Here is a 21,426-nt window from a genome sequence, read left to right on the forward strand (position 1 = left end):
ATATATATATATATATATTATTTGACCATCTCCTTGAACCATACACCACCTTTTCATTATTTTTTGAACTAATTCATTAGATTTTTTTTTTCCAAATTTAAATAACTCATCCATTTTCCACTTGAATATTGCTAATTCATCCGATTATTATCGGGGTTTATTAAAATTCGTCCTTTTTCTATGTCTACCACAAACTATCTATTAAAATTTGAAACAAAATATACATTTTGAAAAGTTTGGGAAAAATTGGATGAGTTTAAACATAAGGAAAATGAGATGAATAATTAAAATCTGGAGGATAATTGGATGATTATAATTTTTAGGAAGGAAGTTAGATGGATTGTAATAATTAAAGGGAGTTTCCCCCTAGAAAAACTTCTTTTAATATGTTCGAACATTTATATCTTTGAATGCTATCACGACAATGATTTAAATTTGTTTATTTTCAGAAATTTCTCATTAAATTTGTATCAATAAACAATACTTCGAAATATGATTTTTTTTTTCTTTCTAAAAACAGCAATTTTAAATCGACGGATGAGATTTTTATCATTCTCTCAGCCTATCGCAATGTTAAAAGTTAATCAAAGCCCACATAAGGAAAAAGGCTTACAGGGAACTAATTATTGGGCCTTCGTAACCATGAAAGCCTAATTATGGGCCCAATAAAACCATTTAGGCCCATTAATAACCGAAATGTGAGTCCAGTCCACACAGGAAGAAATAAGATATTTTAGGCTTTTTTTTTTTTTTTTAGAGCCACCGAGGATCCGACCGTTATCAGTCGCTAGATAAGGCATGAACCAAAAAAAAAAAGTTTCTTGATAAAGAACATGCGGTTCTGCTTCTTCCAGTCCGCCGAGATTCTGTCCAAATCTCTCTCCGATGGCGGCGGCCGCCACTTTTTTCGGATTGTATCATCTGCGAACTCATTCGACCGTTGAACCTCTAAAGCTACTCGGAAACCCTAAACTATCGATCCGAAGCAGAAACATTCCCCGAACGTCGCCTCGCGATGATTCTCCCGCCGTCGCAACTTCTTCGGCTCAAGATTCATCTCAGCGACATGAACAGCAGCTGAACCCATTGTCTTCGACTGATCCGGTCGACTTGCCCGACCCAGATCCTGTTCCCGATTTGTCTTCTCGTCTGCCCCCGTCCGATCCGTTTTCTCGGCTCGTCTTCACTTTGAGGTTCAGACAACGATACGATTTCTCATCTGCAATTTTTCATGGGACTTTCCTGTTTTTTATAATAAAAAAAAATCATGATTTCCTGGGCTATATATGTAGAGAGGGAATTCGGGTTGGTGAAATTGGGAGGGAGATTTTGTCTATTGCTTTACCGGCTGCTTTAGCTTTGGCAGCTGATCCTATAACATCGCTCGTGGACACGGCTTTTGTCGGTCATTTGGGTACTGTTTCTTGCTCTTCTTCAGTTAAAAGGTCTCATCTTTCAGACATGTTAATAGCCCAGTTAAATTTATTCTATTACCTGAGAATTTGATTGCCCATTTTGATTAATATGCCCAGAATTATTGACATAGATAAGGCATGACAAGTAGATTGATCGTTTGCAGCATTTAAGACCTGACACTTTACAAGTGCTGAAGCATGTTAGTTCCTGTTAAATTGTATACGATGAAGTAGTCTGACAGGACATCGATTGATGTCTTGTGTTGGTTTTGACACAGGTTCTGCTGAGCTAGCTGCAGTAGGAGTGTCTGTTTCTGTATTCAACTTGGTCTCTAAGCTATTCAATGTTCCTTTGCTAAATGTCACAACGTCCTTTGTTGCCGAGGAGCAGGTCATTGCCAGTAAGGATGAAAATGACTCTAGCAAATCCATCAATGGTAATAGTTCTGCTTCGATACTTGTCTGTGTCCGCTTACAACAACTGTTATGTTTGATTCTTAGTGAACTGAGAGGGAAGAAGGTTAAGGGTCTTGGTTGCAATCTGGATCCATGTAACTTTACGGGGTACTTGGATAAAAGAAAGCTCGATAAAAACAAGTGAAATGATAAACGGCATGATAAGAAATGGGCTCCTATTAGATGAATATGTGACCTTTAGACACCATACGATTGCCTGCAAAGCATCTAGGAGCTAATATTTGTGGCCAGCTGGGTGGCATTGCATTTATGTGGTTGTTATACTTGTTTCTTATTTGGATGTGTTTTCTTTTTCTCTTCATCGTTAAGGCGACATGGGAAAGGGACATGGCAAGAAGTTGCTACCTTCAATTTCAACCTCATTAGCACTTGCTGCTGGAGTTGGCGTTGCAGAGGCTATTGCACTTTCAGTAGGATCTGAGTTCTTGATGGACATCATGGGTATACCTGTTGTACGTCAAAACTTGTCTGGTTACATGTTCTTTTTAGATTTGCCCCCACAATTGTCAACATACATTCTCTAGCGTTGAACAGCCCAAACATACACTTATCAGCAGGTGGAAATGCATTTATATGTTAAAAGTAACCGATGTATGCTATTGTCTTAGCATTTTATTTATTGATATGTATTTTTTCAGGATTCTCCGATGCGAATACCAGCAGAGCAATTCCTTAAACTTAGGGCATTTGGTGCGCCGCCCATTGTTATCGCACTTGCTGCACAAGGGACTTTTCGTGGATTCAAGGACACAAAGACACCTCTTTATGCTATTGGCAAGTATCCCGTCTTCATTTTGCTCTTTTTTAGAAAAGCGTTGGCCAACTCTCTCTAGAGTTGTACTTCTCTAAAATGTTGTAGACTAAAACCAACCATTGGCAAACAGTTATATACCGTAATCTTCATAATTGACTAACACCCTTATGCTAGTCTTGCCTTATCTACCTCAGCTTATCATTTGACATGTAATATGGCAAACTCTGGATGAACAGGAGCTGGAAATTTGCTTAATGGGATACTGGATCCAATCCTGATATTTCTCCTTGATTTTGGCATCTCTGGTGCTGCAGCTGCTACCGTGATTTCTGAGTACGTCAACAATGTGGTAAAATTTTGGATGCTTGTATTCTTGTGTATGTCAAGCTGTTCTTTCCATTTATGGCTCCTAATGTGTTGTTTTTCGTGTACCTACCCATCTTCCCTTCAGATACTTGATTGCGTTTATTCTTCTGTGGAAGTTGAACAACAACGTGGTGCTACTCTCTCCGAGAATTGAAATGGGAAGAGTCAATCAATACCTGAAATCCGGTAGGTTATCGTTGTAGTAAGAGATTAGGTTATAATGTTCGATCCGGTAGAAAAGGTCCTTTATTTTTCTCATGCTTGTTATGGCCTTTTTCAAATATAATGTCAAGACTTGAAAGGGTTTAAGCTTATGAAACACAGGTGGGCTTTTGATTGGTAGAACTGTGGCACTGCTTGTGCCATTTACATTGGCAACATCATTAGCAGCTCAGAAGGGTCCAACACAAATGGCCGGCTATCAAATATGCTTGGAAGTCTGGTTAGCTATCTCTTTGCTCACTGATGCTCTAGCCATTGCTGGTCAGGTGCTCCTTTTTTGCCAAGTCTTTAAGTGTTTACGGGCATATGGTGTATTTTTGTTTCTGTATGGCTCAAACACTCTGGTTATGGCCAAGTTTTAAGAACTTCTATAATTGTTGTGCTCTTAGTCATGAGAAACAGAGAAAGCTATTCTGTGCTTCCATATATATATTGCACACACCTTGCATCAGCAACACTTTGGACATGTTTAGAACTGCTGAAGTTTCAACTTGCTATTATGGGGGTGATTATATTTCTTGTCATGCTTTGCAGAGTCTGCTTGCAACTAGTTATTCTCAAAGAGACTACAGACAAGCTCGGGAAGTTATCTTTGGTGTTCTTCAGGTTTATTTATTCCCCAACCCCGGCTTGTCATCATTTTTGTTTTTGTTTTTTTTTTTTTGGGATGGAGTATTTGATCTGATCTCTACGTATCTGATCCATTTCCGTTTCCTTGGTTTTGTCTGTTTGGCGGTTTTGAGCAGATAGGTTTGATAACTGGAACTGGTCTGGCTGTTGTTTTGTTCCTTGGGTTTGAACCCTTTTCGAACTTGTTCACAACGGATTCCGAAGTTTTAAAGATTGCATTGTCAGGGACACTTGTAAGTAAGCTCTATCTTAGTTTCGATATTTGGTGTAAAAAAAAGCCTAATTCTAAGTCATTCCTTGAGTTTATGAATGATGGATGATGCCTTCAGTTCGTGGCTGGATCTCAACCGGTTAATGCCCTTGCTTTCGTCTTTGATGGACTCTATTATGGAGCCTCGGACTTTGCATATGCAGCCTACTCCATGGTCCGGTTATCTCGTTTTTTTTTTTATCTGAATTGTGCACTTTTATTATTTCCTCTTAATGTAAAGATCATTGTGGTATATTAGGTGATTGTGGGGGTCATATCTTCATTGTTCATGCTTGTGGCTGCGCCTGTGTTTGGACTTGTTGGCATATGGAGCGGTCTATTCCTCTTTATGGCATTGCGTTTAGCCGCTGGAGCTTGGAGGTTAAATAGAAATAATTCTGATGTATCAGTTTTTGTTTTTGCAAACTAAAATCTGAGGATCTTAGTTATGTTTTTTGCAGGTTGGGGACAAGAAGTGGGCCCTGGGAAATGTTATCTGCTCCTGAGAAGCTGGAATGAGAGAGATGTGCCTCCTTTAAATGTCTGAAAAAGTTGGTATATTCTTATGGTAATTGTGAAATTTTTGGTATAAATATAGAAAAGTAAATTGTTTTTGTGTTTTTTAGAATCCACATTACAACATTGAATTGTATGTGAGAAAGTTGATATAAAAAGTTGATATATTCTTATGGGAGTTGTGAAAGTTTAGGTAATGGAAAAGAGTTTATTATGCTTTTGTAAGAATTCATATATTTTTGTTGGATTTTCCTAAAATTATATATACTGTAAAAACAATACAGTAAAGGTTTCAGACATTTTAAATAAATAGTGATGCTTGATGTGCTGTTTACAAGAACTCTCTCACATGGAGATGAAATGATACTCAAGCATAATTTAATTTCACAAATTATTATTCTATCATCACATAATTGTTATTATAAACATACAAGCATAACCGGATCTATAAAGTTTCTTGAATCAAAGAATAAAAGATTATATTGTATATATATATATATATATATGTATCTTCTTTTCACCTTTTAATAATCCTAAACCCAAACAAAAAGCCCTTCATTATTTCGCTCCAAACCCTTTTTCTCATTTCACCGTCTTTACTCATCCTTTGATTGCTCTTCTTTAGCTCCTTCATCGCCGGAACCAGTCGCCTCCGCCATCTCCGGCCGAATCTCCTCCAGTTCCTGCAGAAGCTGCCCGGCCTCCGGCCGAGCCGCCGGCGACGGATCCACACAATGCAAAGCCAATTTCAGAGTGTTGAGAAGCTCGTCCCCAACGCTTTGAGCTTCGCCCATCAGCTCCAAGTCGAATACTTCATTGGTCCACTCTTCTTTCACAATGGAAGCAACCCACTGCGGCAAATCCATTCCGTTCGTGGGCTCTCCTGGAGATTTCCCCGTCAACAGCTCCAATATGATGACTCCTAGACTATATACGTCCGTCTTGGTGCTCGCGTTCTTGATCTTGGACAGCTCTGGGGCTCGGTACCCTAGCGTTCCCGCTGTAGCGATCACGTTTGTGGCCGCAGCCGCGGTCATGAGCCGGGAGAAGCCGTAGTCGGCGATGTGGGCCTTGGTCTGCTCGTCCAGGAGAATGTTGCTTGCCGTCAGATTCTCGTGGATCATGTTCTCCTTCGTGTGAAGGTGAGAGAGGCCACGTGCTATTCCCTTTGCTATCTTCATCCTTGTCTCCCATGGAATTAGGGTTTCAGGGCCTCGAGCTGAGAGATTGTTTCAACAAAAAGGGTTAGTAATGGTGATTGTGTATAGACAGAGTAGGGTTTTTGTCAGAAGAGGAAAAAGATTAAAACTTTAGACATTAGGAGTGCTTGTAACAGATGAAAAACTGAAAATTTTAGATTAGGAGCGTCTAAGATAAATCAAAGTCCGAATTTCTACGAAAATTGAGGAATTTCACACTAAGGGTTGTGTGCAAACACTGATAAAAATCTAAACTTTGGGCATAGGGTTTCTGACTTACCGTGAAGAAAAGAAGAGAGGCTGCCCTTAGGCATGTAATCAAAGACGAGAAGCTTCTCTCCCTTGGGACCCAAGTAATAAGCCCTGAGTGCCAGAAGATTTGGATGCCGAATTCTCCCCAAGGCTGCAACCTCTGCCTCGAACTCTTTCACGCCTTTGGTCGTCTTCTCCCTCAGCCGCTTCACCGCCACCTCATTCCCGTCCTCGAGCGTCGCCTTGTAAGCCGTTCCATAAGTGCTCTTCCCCATGATCTCAGCCGTAGCACAAAGAAGGTCGTCAGCCGTGAACACGAACGGGCCGTCGAAATGCACCAGCTTTCCTCCCATCTCGCTGGCCGATTCACCGGCTGCTGCTGCCGCCTTCTCTGGGACAGACCGGGTCGAGATCTTCCCCTCTTTTTGTTTCAGAGCGGACCGTTTCTTCATGAGACAGCAGAACAAGATGATGCATAACAGAAGCAGAAGGGCCAAAAGAGCTCCAATGGCGATTAGAATTATGTCTTTTGCACTGAGTTTTCTGCGATGGTGGTGGTGTTTTCTTGGTTGTTCAGTTGGTGGATGTGACTGATTTAGAGGGTGAGTTGGAGAAGGGCATGGGTTTGAGGCGCTGTAGCCACAAAGCTGAAGGTTTCCCATGAAAGAACTCGAGTTGAACTTTCTGGTGAGAGGAGTCGGGACAGGACCCGATAGGCCGTTGAACGAGACATTGAGAGAAGATAGATTCTCAAGACTGATCAAAGAGGGTGGAATCGGCCCGGTGAAGTTATTTTCAGACAGGTCAAGCTGACTGATTCTGGAGATATTCCCTATAGTCTCCGGGATATGGCCTTCAAACTCGTTCCTCTTAAGGTTGAGCAATGTAAGATTCTGCATTCCATCAATGGTGTCCGGGACTTGCCCGTTGAGGCGGTTGTTTTCGAGATTTAAGGAAGCGAGAGAGGAAAGGTTGATGAAAAAACTCTCTGGAATGGTTCCGTTGATCGAATTGAAAGACAGATCGAGGCTCTGAAGGTTCGAAAGACTTCCTAATTCCCCGGGAATAGCCCCAGAGATCTGGTTGTGGCTTAGGGAGATCTGCTCTAGCAATACAAGCTTGCCAAGTGACCGTGGGACATATCCAGAGAAGAGATTATGATTGAGATTCAAGATTTTGAGAGGTTGGGACACATTTCCATGTCTTTCACCTCCCCAAGAATCAGAGATTGAACCAGAGAGGTTATTGTGCTGAAGATCAAGAAAAGTGAGGGTATATGATGAAGAACTGGTGAGACTGATGGGAAGAGGACCCGAAAGCAAGTTATAGCTAAGGTTGAGCCTATAAAGCCGGGTGGACTCAGCCAGATGAGCCGGGATGGACCCAGATAACTGGTTATTACTCAGATCAAGATTCTGGAGAAGAGGGCAGTTACCAATGGATGCAGGGATGGAACCCGAGAGACGATTGTTGAAGAGATGGAGGCCATGGAGGTTACGGAGGAAGCCGAGGGAGTGAGGGACCGAGCCACCGATGACGTTGTCGTGAAGGCTAAGCTTTCTGAGAGCACTGAGCTGTCCGATCTCTTCGGAGATTCTACCGCCAAGGCCTTTCCATGGAAGCTGAATGGCGATGACCTGACCTCTGAGACACCTGATTCCGGCCCAGCCACCGGAGCAGGCTCCATAGCCGGAGTCGTTCCAGGTCCTGAGAACGCTGGAGAAGTCGATGAGCTCGTGCTTGATGGCTCGAAGCGCCTGGTAGTTGGCCTGAGTCACGGCCACGCCGTCCCAGGAGTGACCTGCAACTGCTCGACAAGTGAATAGTGAGAGAACCAAGAAGAGATTCGTGGAGAAGCCGAGGTAAAGTTTATAGATTTTTTCTTCCTTGGGAAGAATCCGAGATGGGTTTTTGGAAGACGGATCCATTTCACAAGGAAATGCGATATTCATTTAGAAAAAAAGGAGGAAGAATCAAAGAATAAAAGAATCGTAAAAGAGGAGGGGAGAGAATCTGTGTTAAGATCAAAACATGTTTACACAAATCGAAATAACCAAAAGTATAAAAGAATCGTAATTTGATTTCTGGAAATAAATCAAAGTGATGTTCTTCTCTTCTCTCTTATTGAGAACAGTTTAAGCCAAAAACAAAGGGCAGGAAGAAGAAGAGAGGATATGAGGGAGGAAGAAGAAGAAGAGGAGAAGCTTTGATTTAAGAGAGAGGAAGTGACTGTTGAAGCGAAGACTAGTTATCGTTTTTAGATGGGGAAGAAGACAAGACGAGTTTACGATTCTTTTTGGTCTTTTTGTTGTGTGGGGATGTGGTCAGATCTTGTAACGGCTAGTCTTTGCGCCAAGACGGCAGAGGCACGAGAATATGAGCAACGGCTATAATATCATGGGGTCGGTGTTTTTTTTTATAATTATAATTATTATTATTTATTCGGATTTGATTGGACCCATTTTGTTAATTTTATTTATTTATTTACTAATGTAATGCCGTTTATATCCGTTGTCGGAACGAGGGGGACTCGAGACGTGTGGAATTTATCAAAATTTTAGATAACTTTTAGTGGCTGTCGTGGTTGAGTAGAATTAGTAAAAAAAAAAAATTCACTCGTGCAGTGCCGGTAACGAAGAAATTTGGACATCTTTGTGCCTACTTGACAAAATATTTGGGACCCATTATAACAAGTTGATTCGCATCCAAGATTGGATAACTTATTACAAATTAGGGATAAAAGCAAAATCCCTTTCTATTTTTTTTCTTGGAGTGTTCACCTCGGCTTTTTTTTATCTTTTGATAGACTAATCGGTCGGGGATATTTTTTCTTCGTTTCTTGTCTTTTTCTCGTCTCCTCACACCCGTGACGATCCTCGTACCTTTTTTCCGGTACTGTACTATTCAAAATAATTAAATATTCAAATCGAGTTTCGGTGTATTATAAATCATCCTCTTTAAAAAGAATTTGTACTCGAATTCGGAATCGCGGGATATCATCAAGATTTCCTCGTATTCAATATCATCACCAAAACACATTCATATCGACACGTCATCTGAAGCAAGCATAAGTCTGATACAAACCAAAAATTGTGTCGAAAGACTAGTGAACTTTCATATTATCAAAAACAAAACATGATTCGCAAACCCTAATCGAAAAACTATCCAAAACTATTCGGATCAATTCTCAATTTGACAATTTTTCTTTAAAAAAAAGTTGGGTGCTTCTGCTTGTGTTGTGTCGCAAAGGTGATTTTATATATGTAAATGCTAATAATGGACATACTGCAAAAACCATATCCACATATGTAAACCATCCAACCCGAGAATGGATATCATCTCAAGCTCAAAATGCGGCATTTTGCATTTGCACATGAACGAGATCCAACAATGGACATAGCCAGATCTGACTGATGAAAAAGTTGCAAGACGTTGAATATGAAGAACCCAGATGGAATTCAAATCATCAAAATCGTTGACAATATACAAGCTTTGACAAAGGAGATGTAATGTATGTAAGCAACGTAGGAGAGAATACGCATAAATTTGTGACCGAATATCATAGACGAGAGAACTATATAAATTTAAGCTAAGATCTATGCCCAATAGGTAAAATAAAGGATTCTGAATCTGTTTTTAAACCTAAATATCGAATGAACAAACAAAATGTACGAATAAACTTCAAAACCCTAAAAGGATTACCCGGATCCCAATCGTATGAATGGCGGATCTGTAGATCGGACTCGATTCAGAGGAGCATCTACACGCGGGCGGCCATGACGGCGGGCGCGGCGGATGCGGCGGCCTTGGAGGCGGCACCGCCGAGGAAGGAGAGGAATCCGGTGGCTGCAGGCTCTTGTTCGTCGAGGAATAGGTCTTCTGGAGCCCTGAAGGCGCCGTGTGCACAGATCAGGGCGACTCCGACCATTACGGCGGAGACCAGAACAGATCCGACGTCGGTGAGGAATACCACGAAGATGCTAAAGAGAATGAGAAGGCCAAGGGTCTCGCGATCGGAGAAAGTGCGGCCGAAGATGACCAGAGGCTGATCGGATGAGCGAAAGAGGTAGAGGAAGATCCAGGAGGCGAGGAGGCTGAGGAGGAGGACGAGAGAGAAAGGATGCGTCACAAGAGAGAAAGCGACGATCGCCGTCGCGACGGCGAGGTAGTTCACCTTGAAGTACGAATAGTTCTTGCGGACGCGGACGGCGGCGTCGGAGATCGACTCCGGCTTAGAGAACGCGGACCGATCAGCGAGCTCGGCCCATGGGCGGCGCTGCGAGAGGCCGCTGCGGACAGTCTCGGAGATGTGGTTGATGAAGGCGCGAAACGCCGGAGTAGCGATCGGAGGTTGCGATTCGACGGAGGATGGTGCGGCAGAGGGGACGGTTTGCGAGTTGGAGATCGGGAGGACGGGAGGAGCGGTGGAAGCCATTGTTACTGGCGCGAGGGCTCGTGTTTGTGCAGATCTGGAGAGAAATTAGTAAAAAATCAACGAGAGAGGATTCAGCGCCTGAAGCATAAATATAGAGAGAGAATTCAATTGACCTTCCCCTTTCCTTCAGCGCTACGGATCACACCGACAATGTGAGTCGATGAGATTTTCTCGGAAAGTTCCCCGAGGTTTTCTACAGTGGAATTGGCATGGAAATTCCCCTGATTTCTATTCAATCCAATAAAAGAGTGACACGTCAGCGCCCGCAAAAAAAATGATGTAAGGCCCATTTAGGCCCAAAAGAAAAGTAGCCAGCCCATCTTGATTTACACAAAGCAGGAGTCACATTTCGAATATTATCATAAATCTGTACAACAAACCACATCATCCACATGAGATACGGTCTGAATCCAAATTTTACAGACAACAAGACGCAACACTCACTCGTGTTGCTGACTTTGCTCCAATCTTAAATGGAGAATGAACACACTTTTGTTTTTCACAAAAGCTTTCAGGGGAAAAAACACCGACAACGAAATACATTCTCACTCGTCCACCACCAATGGCGTTTCCAACGTCTTCTCGGCCTTACAAGCGTGTAGGATCGTGCAAACGTCGTTCTTCACCAGAAACTCCTCTGCGTTTACGAGAATCAGCGGTCCATACTCGAACACCAACTTCTTGCACTAACCAGACAAGATCAAGATCATGAAAGTTAGTTTTGTGTCATGAATCTTTCTCACTCAGTTCTTGATATTGTTGAGATCTTGATTGTGTACTCACCTGTTTCTCGTAGTTCTTGAGCGATTTGCATCCCTTCAACAGAATCCCGATTATGTCAAGCTGGTCATAACGAGAACATTAAGTTTTGTAGAGGCATTAGCATTAGAGGAAATCTTTCAGCAATTTACGTCCAAAGAAAACTTTTTTCACGGATAACCCTTCAGCAGCCGGAAAAAATTGCCGGAGATTTGTAGAAACATGATATGATAATGTAAGAGAATCTGTCACGCTTAGTTGGATAGATGGATCTTTACCAGAACTTCAGTAGATTGCAAGCATATAATATATCACCAAGACTATAAGCAATCTTATATAAAAAAAATTCCATCCAAACTGTGAGTGAACAAGTACTCATTGCAGAATGAGAAATGGCAAGACTTATTCAGGAATTTTCCTGATCCATCTCTTTCAATGTATTCTGAGCCAAAAGCCATTAAAATTCTGTAATAACCGATAACCAACAGCATGATTCTAATTAGGAATTGCTAACCTGTGTATCGGGATCTTGTAACTTGTTCAAAATCTCGGAGACAGTCTTGTGGCACACGTCGCAACTGTCCTGACGGTATTCTTCTACAAGAGCCACGACCTTTTCGCAAAGATTAACCCTTCTGCAGAAATCTTCAGGTTGATATGACTCGAGTTGTAAAAAGAAGAGAGGGACGTAATAATCCACCAGAGCAATACACTGCACACAGATCAGACTCATATTACCAACCAAACCCAGATAGAAAAATGATAAAAAAAACACCAAAAGAAGAAACCGATTTACAAACGCAAAGGATATCCGTGCAAACCTGTTGCTTCAGACCACGCAGCTGGGAACATCGGTCATGAAGTGCCTCAATTATCTCGGTCTGTGTTTCGTTTTTCTCGAGGTAGTCGAGAGCAACTGCGACGTATTCCTCACACAATGTGCAGACTTTCTCGTTTTGGGCAACTTCCTCTGAAGAAAGATGGAAATCGCGAAGCAATTATAAGTGTAGCTTTTGGTTTCAGTTTACTAGCCTAGATCCATCCCCTTACTATGGAACACATTTTGTCATTTCTTCAAATATTTTTCATGCTTCATTCACATAAACTGAAAAGTTTGATAATTTCAACCAGATTTTTTCTGCTTGTTCAAAGAGATGACAATTTACACAAACCACCAAGTTTGATAATTTCCCTCTCTCTCAACATGACGATACACACATTCACACTGTGTGTATATGCGTGAGTGCATATGAAATTCTTACCGGAGAGATGAACGAGTCTCCGAGCGTCGCAAGCAAAGGTCAAACCCAACAGGAAGAGACCCAACATCCCAAACCTCACTCCCATGATGTCTGATTTAACAGAACAAGAAATCAGGTATCGCTCAAGCTTCAGACATAAACAAGATCAAACCTTTCGAACAATCAACCAATCTCGCGTCTCAGATCAACAGAAAAGAAATTAGAATTATGAGTAAGTACCATAAAGATGAAGAAGAAAATCTTATAAACCCCAATTCTTACTGCTTCAGTGGGACCATCCTCAGGAATCAAACAGAAGAACAGGAAATTTCAACGAGAATTCAGGAATATATTACCTCGTGAGCAAAATCGAACGGCAGATTCGCGATCCGAGCGAAAGAGAAGAGAACAACTGGAAACCCCTTATCAACAATTAGGGCAGAGAAATTGAGCGATGGAGTTGGATAATGTCGAAGTCAAATAAGGATTTCTGATTCTACAAGGCAAGCAAGCAAGCTTTTGTCGTTGTCAAGGCGTGAATGTAAACCGAATATACGAATATTTCAAAGATGATGACACGACGCGCATTCAAGGCGCGTGCTTACAACGCTCTCAAAGAACATGTGCATTAAAGAATCTCTCATCTTCTACTTCACTACGTTCACTCAATCTCACCTCAAGTTCAAAGAAGCAATCTTCTTCTTCATCGTCATCTTGCTCTCTTTGTTCAACAACACAGACAACTTGGCTAAACCAAACTTCCTTCTCTTCCCTGTCAACCTTTTCCCATTCTCCTTCCCCAAGCTCTTCTTGCTCACTGAGCCATCCCCATTGTTGTTAGTCTTACCAAGCATCTGCCCAAGCGATACTTTCCATCTTCCTTTCTCACCAAGAACGTTCATTTCCGGCTCCTCAGCCAGTATCAGCTTCCTGCTGATTGTGAATCTAATTTAGTAGAGATTTTTTCCACACGTCTTGAAATTTTTTGTCTTGTTATCCTTTCCTCTCTGAACCTATACAATGTTTCGCTTCAGCTTAAAGCATTTGGACGACTTGTTAAAGGTCTCCGAAGTGGAATGGATTTGTTGTTGCTTCTGCAGAAGGAATCACATCTAACAAGTTTACTGTGTAAAGTCTGTAAACTTCCGGAATTAGTTGGAAAAGACGGCCTAGAGTTATTCCTTTCTCAATTTGAACCAGCCATAGATAGTGACTTTCCAAATTATCAGGTACGCTTTTATATTGCGAATCCATGCATATGACAAAAAAAAATGTTGCTAAAGTTCAAAGATATCTCATTTTCTCATTTTGCTTGCATTGTGTGATGTTTCCCAATTTTATTTTGGGTTAGTAAGCTTGAATTCTTGTGCTCCTGCTGAGAATTTGCCCTATCGACATGGTTGGTTTCAACGCTTGCACTGTGGGCAACGACCCCTCGTTTGTCAGATTCAGACCGTTCATGTCCATGAGTTGCGTCTCTTCCCTGTGCTGGGGAGGACAAGGGTTCTTGAACTTGACCGTGTTGCTCGCTGATGATGATCTTCTCCTCTGCCCATTCTCCCATCTCCATTTTCGCATTGCCTCTTCTGCTTCAAGCTTTGCAGTGTTAGCTGCATCCATTCTCTCGAGAGCTTCCTCGAGTGCCCTCTTGCTAGTTTTGATCTCTAGGGCAGCTTCTTCTACTTTTTGCAGAACCTCTGTCTTAGAGACGTTTGCTTCATCAACTCTAGACAACGCATCTTCCACTCTCTTCCTGGCTTTTTCCTCCGAGTCTTTAGCATTTTGCGTCAGTGAAGTGTACTCTTCAACGGTGATGGTCACTTCATCAGTGTTCTTGCTTCCAGTCACGGCCTTGATTTCGGCAAGTGCAACTGCTTCAGCTGCTCTAGCAGCCTCCTCCATCTTTCTAGCAGCGACCAACCTTATCTCTGCTGTCTTGATCTTGTTTCTCATGTCTTGGATCTTGGCCATGGCTCTCGTTACTTCTGATCGGGAATTCTCTCCTGTTCTCTCGAATTCCTCAGCTTCATGACTCAATCTTTGAACCTCCTTCAGAGAGGTCTGCACTAACCGTTCACGGGTCTTCTCAAGTGCAATCCTTTCCTCATCCAGCTTCTTGTTCAGCCACTCAACCGAAGAATGGGTGCCTGCAAGATCGTCTGTCATCCTGCACATGTTCAGTTTCGCCTGGTTCAACTCCACCAGTATCTCATATGCTGGCTGTGGCTGACCACTCCCACATTTGTCGTCTTTTGCTTCTCTTGCCATCTCCTTTTCAGAAGCTTCCTTCTGCTGCAGCTTCGACTTGAGCTCCTCGACGGTGGCATTCGTAGCTTCAAGCTCTTTCAGAACATCGAGTGTTTCACATTCTTTGACGATCAGTTCATTCTCCAGCTCGGTCGCCTGATCTTCCAGCTGAGCAATGTCAGCCTCTTCTATGTCTCCCTGCTGCCAAAAACCAGAAACTCCACATCACATCAATGGAAACGCCAAGAAAATCTCTAAATCATCCCCAAAAAGCAACAGAAATCTCATAAATTTTTGAACTTTTCAAGCAATTAAATTAGTGGAAGTGCCAGTAAAGAGCAAATCAAGAACAGAACTTTTTCTTACCAAGGGATGCATCAAAGTTACAGCCTTGAAAATCAGGTCGACAATCAAAACTACTAACCTTTTATTTGTCTCCATGAAGAGTAAACAATAATCAGACATCATAATGTCGTTTACTACAATAACCAAACATCATCCTCAACCAGCAAGCCCTATTCCTCCGACAACAGAGAGAAATTCCCTGGACAACAACATCATCCTGCCATTTCAGACAAGATCACCGCCATATCTGAACAATCCATGTTCAGGGCATAGGGCTTCAACCACGCTTAGAAAGTAAACAACGACGACAAACAAAAACCCTAAACCCACAAAATCAGACACGACCAGAGAAAGACAGCGAGATTGAAAGAGATAGAGAGACCTGAGAAGCCACTGAAATTCTATGAAGATGAGAAGGTTTCCAGAAACCGAATCCGCCGAATCGAGCCGCAGCCTCTCTCACAGACTCGAACGGGGCCGACGTATCGATCTCCACTCGGTTTCCGCTGCATGGTTCGAACCCGTTCGCGATCCCGGGTTCCAATGAGGAGGCCGAGTCTAGGGTTTCCGCCATAGAAAATGCTGAAGAAGAAGAAAAGACAAATCTCAGGAAGGAGATTGAGCTTGGTGGGTGAGATGCTCGAAATGGAGAGAGAGAGATTTCTTGTTCTCCGAAGATGGAACCAAATTGTTTTCTCCGATTCTGCTGTGATTAAGAAATGTCCGAACGGCACTAGACGGTCTTCTGTTCGTAGGGACTTCTACAAGAGGGGGGAAAATATTAAAAATAATAATTTTCAAAAAAAAAAAGAGGATGATAAATGGTAGTTAGTGTTACAGTTTTTATATTTGTTTGAATTTTATTTTTTAGATCTTGTTGTTTAAATTAGTTTTATATATAAAGAGGAGTGTATATTTTTCTAATAATATTAAAAAAAATGTAACTAAATTCGTATGCACAAAAAATGTAAAAGTGGCGAAGGACCTCTAACGGTCAAACGTAGGCCCCTTATTATTATTATTATTTTTTTGTTAAAGCCCTTATTATTATTTTTACTTACTGGGAATTAAGTGTATCTGGTGGGCACAAGTATAATGGGTGAAAACATTATAATTATAGACCGACCGTTGCATGTTCGAATTCGAAAATTATAGTCCGATGAGAAAGAGGGCAATTATCATATCCCTTTACTTTTTGTTTTCCCTAAAAAAAACATATGAATTATGTAAGAGCGCTCGATTATTATTATTATTATTATTATTATTATTATTATTATTATTATTATTATTATTATTATTATTATTATTATTATTATTATTATTATTATTATTATTATTATTATTATTATTATTATTATTATTATTATTATTATTATTATTATTATTATTATTATTATTATTATTATTATTATTATTATTATTATTATTATTATTATTATTATTATTATTATTATTATTATTATTATTATTATTATTATTATTATTATTATTATTATTATTATTATTATTATTATTATTATTATTATTATTATTATTATTATTATTATTATTATTATTATTATTATTATTATTATTATTATTATTATTATTATTATTATTATTATTATTATTATTATTATTATTATTATTATTATTATTATTATTATTATTATTATTATTATTATTATTATTATTATTATTATTATTATTATTATTATTATTATTATTATTATTATTATTATTATTATTATTATTATTATTATTATTATTATTATTATTATTATTATTATTATTATTATTATTATTATTATTATTATTATTATTATTATTATTATTATTATTATTATTATTATTATTATTATTATTATTATTATTATTATTATTATTATTATTATTATTATTATTATTATTATTATTATTATTATTATTATTATTATTATTATTATTATTATTATTATTATTATTATTATTATTATTATTATTATTATTATTATTATTATTATTATTATTATTATTATTATTATTATTATTATTATTATTATTATTATTATTATTATTATTATTATTATTATTATTATTATTATTATTATTATTATTATATATATATATATATATATATATATATATATATATATATATATTATAATAGTGTTTCCCCCCCTACACCCTAAATGCCGCCGTAGAAAATGATAGATTGCTTTGCAAAGTCACGAACTTTATTATGGAGGCGATGCTATAAAATTAGTTTCATACGCTTTTTAACTTTTTTTTGTTGTGTGAAGAAGAATCCGAGAAAAAACATTCAATTCATTTCCACTTTGGATTCTCGAGTCAAAAAAGGGAATATAAGAAACGTGTTCTAGCTACTCCTGAAACCCTAACCATAACAAGTAAGCAGAACCTCTATGATGTGATCTTGGTTTGTTTTGATTAGTGAGAAATAGATATAGTTTGTATTTGAATATAAAGTTATCTTAAGTACCCAAGCTTGGGTGACCTGGTGGTGAGAGTACATGCAAAGTATGATGTTCAAATCCAAGCGTGGGTATAGGCATTCACCTGGACTTCCCCGATCCTCTAGGAGATGTAGTCGGACCAAAGGTTCGGTGAACTTTCGGATTATAAAAAAAAAATATCTTAAGTAATGCCACTTTGATGCATTAACTATATAACAGATTTAAAGATATATTTATTTAACTGTTTATATACTCGGATAAGCACGATATATTGAAGGTTTTTTACTCTAATATATACTCAGTGCAAAATATTGACTATATATATATATATAATATAAATCAAATTTATCATATATAAAATATACATGAACTATATATGTATGCACAAAATTTCGAAGTGAAGGAAACTAAAGAAAAAGCACAAAAACCTGGAACTGGCGAGACAGCTTCAGATTGAGAAAAGAAAACAAAGGTGAAGCGGTCATGATGGGGAAGATGGGCACATGAACAACTAACTCATCATTAGTTTTTTAAGTATAATACATACGTGTATACTGTACATGAAACACCGCATACGTACGTAGATGGGGATGACCATCATATACGTATAAGAGTGAGTTAGTAATGCACGTGCCCTGCTTCTCCATCTTGATCTGCGCTCTGCCTTTGTAGCTGAAACTGAGAAGAAGATGAAGAAGATGACGAAGAAGAAGAAGAAGAAGAAGAAGAAGAAGAAGAAGAAGAACCTTTGTCTCGCGTATTAAGAGAATGAAGGGTTCATATTATTTGAGAGCATTAACCGGTGAAAGTGTGTTGTCTCACGTATACATACAAAAACCTTGGTCGTGGACCCATCATTTGCTTATTCCTTTGTTATTTTTAATTATATTTTTATAATTACATATTTTTCAATCAATTTTATGGAACATAAGATTTGAACTCATCCGAATTTCAATAATACTCCGTTCATCCTTTGTTATCTTTATATTCGTTTTCTTTTAATTATGTTCATTTTCTTTCGATAGTACTCTTTTTTCTCTCTTTTTTTTTAGTTATGGTCATATCGGAAAGTAGGTTATAAAAAATTATATAATATAAATTATTTGTATTATTTCGCAAATATCAAATCTTCCACCCAACCCTTCATCTAAAATAATTAGTTAAAATACTTTTGAATGATTCTTTACCAAACTAAATCTTTGAAATTATTGTTAATTAGTTCCATCCCATTAATGTATTGCCAAATCATTATAAATATATTTTCTTCTATTTCTCCTTACAAAACCTCTTTATGTGTTTGATATAATTTCATAATACGTCAAAAAATAAATATCGAATAGAATAGAATATTAAGATTTAAATCTAGTGGATATAAACAATATAAAGAAAAAAAGAGAATCCGGGATTATGACAAGATGTCAACCGCAACCCATTGCTTTTGGGATATGTTTTCCCAAAAAATATACGAGATCCATGTTTAAAAAGTATATCATTTATTATGCCATCGAATTGATTGGTTCCCTTTGTTGTTATTTTCGGCAAATAATTTACGTACGTTGATTCGAGATACGGAATTTTTGCTTATTAAAACATGATTTGAACGATTTACCCTAAAACAAAATATAATATAAATAATGCAAGGAAAAATACTAGACGACGAAATGAAACGACTGACCTCGTCGTTTCGTTTCTCTTGGCGGAGACCAAGTTGGACAGATCTAGGGTTTTAAAAGCCGTATTCGGAAAGTCCGCTTCCCCATGGCATGGAGGTCAAAAGATGCCCTTCTTGTCTTAACCACGTGTGCATGCGTATAGTATATCAGATTGTCGGTTTGTAACGTTAAATTAATACGTACCATGAAACCATATCTACTCCTTCCAATTAGCATGATGATACACGAGTCATTCTATTAAGAAACCAATGAGCGGTTTACACTAAAACACACCAATCCAATCGGACATTATGGTTTTTTCGTTTGTGTAAATTGTCATTACTTTTACTATTTGTGAAAATTAAATTATCCTAAACCAATATTATATTGATATGAGAGTATTCAAAACATTCTCTTATCCCGATTCAAATTCAAATTTAGGGAGAGTTATTTAACCAGATTTCTCCCGTTTTATAGGAGATGTAGTTGGTATAAAATATTTATGATTTTCTGAATTATTAAAAAAATATTTTCTTTTTGAATCTCTCAAAACTCAAATAGGATTTTAGATGATAATAATAATAATATTTTCAACATAATAATTAGACAAGTCTCAAATTTTAGGACAAGACAAGTACGATATAATTTATTAATTAATCGTAATTAGACAAGTCATCGCGTTTTAGTACACGACAAAATTAAAAGATGTTTTCGTCTTACAGTGAAACGCTTGGTTTTCAACACAACTAGACACATCTAGTTAGGACTAGAGAAACCTAGTTTGAATTTTATGATTAATTTGGATAACTACGATTGACAAGTATAGTACTGCCAAATATAAAGTTTTTTTTTTATTTTATTTTTAATTTTATTATAAGACATAAACACCCTTTTGCTTTTATGTTATATATGTTGGAAATTTTATAACAAAAAAGGCACCAACCGAGTTCGAACATGCCTTGAAACTCGTGAAGATACATAAGTTTAATAATTTTTTAAAAATGTTATATTAAGCCCTTTCCGACGAATAAGATTTAACCGAAGGGTTTGTTTGAATACATAAATGAGATCAATCGAGTTATATGGTTATTCTAAAATTTTAAACGAAATATCATATGGGGAAATAGTTTTTTAAAATAAATTTATCTGTTTGCGTATATCTGCAAGAGGTGAAACCTTAATAGAAATCCTTCTAATGAGAATGGTAGAAGTGTAAAAAGTAGGTTAACCTACGTGTCTGGTCGAGTGGTATCTGTACTGGAAGTGAGGGTGTTCCTCCTCTAGATTAGGGGTTCGAATCTAGGCATGTGGGAAGAGAGAAGCAAAGCCAAAGGCTGAGTGTTCAAATGCTGTTCCCGGGTCTAGGGAGATATAGGTTGGGTCGAACGCTCAGGTGAACTTCCTGGATTGACAAAAAAAAAAAAAAAGAGTAGGCTAAACTCCAATAAAAACGTGTACACGGAAAAAAAAACCAAGCAAATATACAACTTGCCCTTTTTATCCTTTTAAACACTTTTTTTTAATCAATTTCTGAAAGAAATTCTTATGATGCAGTTTGATCTTAATTATTTTCAAACGAATATTTTTTTTTTCTTGCATTCTATCTTTTCGATAATTTTGAATATCTGAAGCATCTAGATCATAAAAACTGTTTAGGGTTTAATTTTAAGGGTATTTTATTTTAGCATTTATTTAAAAACTGTTCTTTTGGGAGAATATATTTTTCAAGTTTAGGATGTTTAACAAAATTACCCTAAAATCAATTTTATATGTTTAATGTAAAATCGTACTATATATATATATATATATATGTCATAAATGAATAGGAACACGGTTAAACGTCTCGTTGACTCTTGGGATAAAATTTTGAAGTGAGAGAAGGCATGGTAGAATAAAATCGAATATCAGCGTGAAGGCCCAAACATTAAAATTCGAATTGTACCCTCTAACGGCCTGTAACGTAGTAAGCACCCAAAACTATGTATTATTTTATTATTTTATCCCACGGGCTCACACCAACACATGCATAAATTAATGTATTGTTTTATTTTGAGTCTAAATCCGACCAAACAAGAAGAAGTTTCTGAAATAAAATTACGTAAATAGACCAGGATGCCATAACATTCTTGCCTTTGTACGATATATAAATAATTTCGGCATGGCAGAATCCGATCCCCTTATATGCATGCATGCATGCCTCTCTATATGAATATCGTCCTATTATCAAATAT

The 21,426-nt window shown here is 38.1% G+C and overlaps 5 protein-coding genes across 9 annotated transcripts; 1 reads left to right on the forward strand and 4 right to left on the reverse strand.

The window, feature by feature from the left end:
- Positions 1 to 782: 782 nt before the first annotated feature.
- On the forward strand, positions 783 to 4,803 carry LOC104806045 (protein DETOXIFICATION 44, chloroplastic). 2 transcript variants are annotated; one of them, XM_010530767.1, is made up of 13 exons: positions 787 to 1,193; positions 1,293 to 1,414; positions 1,694 to 1,852; positions 2,202 to 2,344; positions 2,531 to 2,666; positions 2,883 to 2,979; positions 3,098 to 3,198; positions 3,337 to 3,500; positions 3,769 to 3,840; positions 3,981 to 4,097; positions 4,194 to 4,289; positions 4,374 to 4,495; positions 4,576 to 4,803. In XM_010530767.1, the coding sequence occupies exons 1-13, from the start codon at positions 886 to 888 to the stop codon at positions 4,631 to 4,633; spliced, it is 1,695 nt and encodes a 564-aa protein (XP_010529069.1). In that variant the 5' UTR covers positions 787 to 885; the 3' UTR covers positions 4,634 to 4,803. The 2 variants fall into 2 exon arrangements, with proteins under 2 accessions (XP_010529073.1, XP_010529069.1); XM_010530771.2 differs by lacking the exons at positions 4,374 to 4,495; positions 4,576 to 4,803 and having other exon boundaries at positions 783 to 1,193; positions 4,167 to 4,237.
- A 201-nt stretch (positions 4,804 to 5,004) lies between these two features.
- Positions 5,005 to 8,222, reverse strand: LOC104806065 (probably inactive leucine-rich repeat receptor-like protein kinase IMK2). The gene is made up of 2 exons (XM_010530787.1): positions 6,110 to 8,222; positions 5,005 to 5,849 (listed from the first exon to the last, which is right to left on the reverse strand). Exons 1-2 carry the CDS (start codon positions 8,031 to 8,033, stop codon positions 5,227 to 5,229), a joined length of 2,547 nt encoding a protein of 848 aa, XP_010529089.1. The 5' UTR covers positions 8,034 to 8,222; the 3' UTR covers positions 5,005 to 5,226.
- Positions 8,223 to 9,533: 1,311 nt separating this feature from the next.
- On the reverse strand, positions 9,534 to 10,736 carry LOC104806053 (PRA1 family protein B4). The gene is made up of 2 exons (XM_010530777.2): positions 10,630 to 10,736; positions 9,534 to 10,550 (listed from the first exon to the last, which is right to left on the reverse strand). Exon 2 carries the CDS (start codon positions 10,514 to 10,516, stop codon positions 9,842 to 9,844), a length of 675 nt encoding a protein of 224 aa, XP_010529079.1. The 5' UTR covers positions 10,517 to 10,550; positions 10,630 to 10,736; the 3' UTR covers positions 9,534 to 9,841.
- Positions 10,737 to 10,841: 105 nt separating this feature from the next.
- On the reverse strand, positions 10,842 to 12,975 carry LOC104806073 (proactivator polypeptide-like 1). The gene is made up of 6 exons (XM_010530793.1): positions 12,873 to 12,975; positions 12,538 to 12,627; positions 12,097 to 12,245; positions 11,790 to 11,987; positions 11,300 to 11,359; positions 10,842 to 11,202 (listed from the first exon to the last, which is right to left on the reverse strand). The coding sequence occupies exons 2-6, from the start codon at positions 12,620 to 12,622 to the stop codon at positions 11,062 to 11,064; spliced, it is 633 nt and encodes a 210-aa protein (XP_010529095.1). The 5' UTR covers positions 12,623 to 12,627; positions 12,873 to 12,975; the 3' UTR covers positions 10,842 to 11,061.
- An 83-nt stretch (positions 12,976 to 13,058) lies between these two features.
- Positions 13,059 to 15,930, reverse strand: LOC104806079 (WEB family protein At2g38370). Of its 4 annotated transcripts, none has more exons than XM_010530804.2 (3): positions 15,491 to 15,930; positions 13,889 to 14,961; positions 13,059 to 13,446 (listed from the first exon to the last, which is right to left on the reverse strand). In XM_010530804.2, exons 1-3 carry the CDS (start codon positions 15,680 to 15,682, stop codon positions 13,188 to 13,190), a joined length of 1,524 nt encoding a protein of 507 aa, XP_010529106.1. In that variant the 5' UTR covers positions 15,683 to 15,930; the 3' UTR covers positions 13,059 to 13,187. The 4 variants fall into 4 exon arrangements, 2 of the variants coding, with proteins under 2 accessions (XP_010529106.1, XP_010529100.1); XM_010530798.2 differs by having other exon boundaries at positions 13,889 to 14,964; XR_002024183.1 differs by lacking the exon at positions 13,059 to 13,446 and having other exon boundaries at positions 14,882 to 14,964; positions 15,188 to 15,582.
- Between the last annotated feature and the right edge of the window lie 5,496 nt (positions 15,931 to 21,426).

The sequence above is a fragment of the Tarenaya hassleriana genome, unplaced genomic scaffold, assembly GCF_000463585.1.
Source record: "Tarenaya hassleriana unplaced genomic scaffold, ASM46358v1 Cleome1, whole genome shotgun sequence".
NCBI lineage: Eukaryota > Viridiplantae > Streptophyta > Magnoliopsida > Brassicales > Cleomaceae > Tarenaya > Tarenaya hassleriana.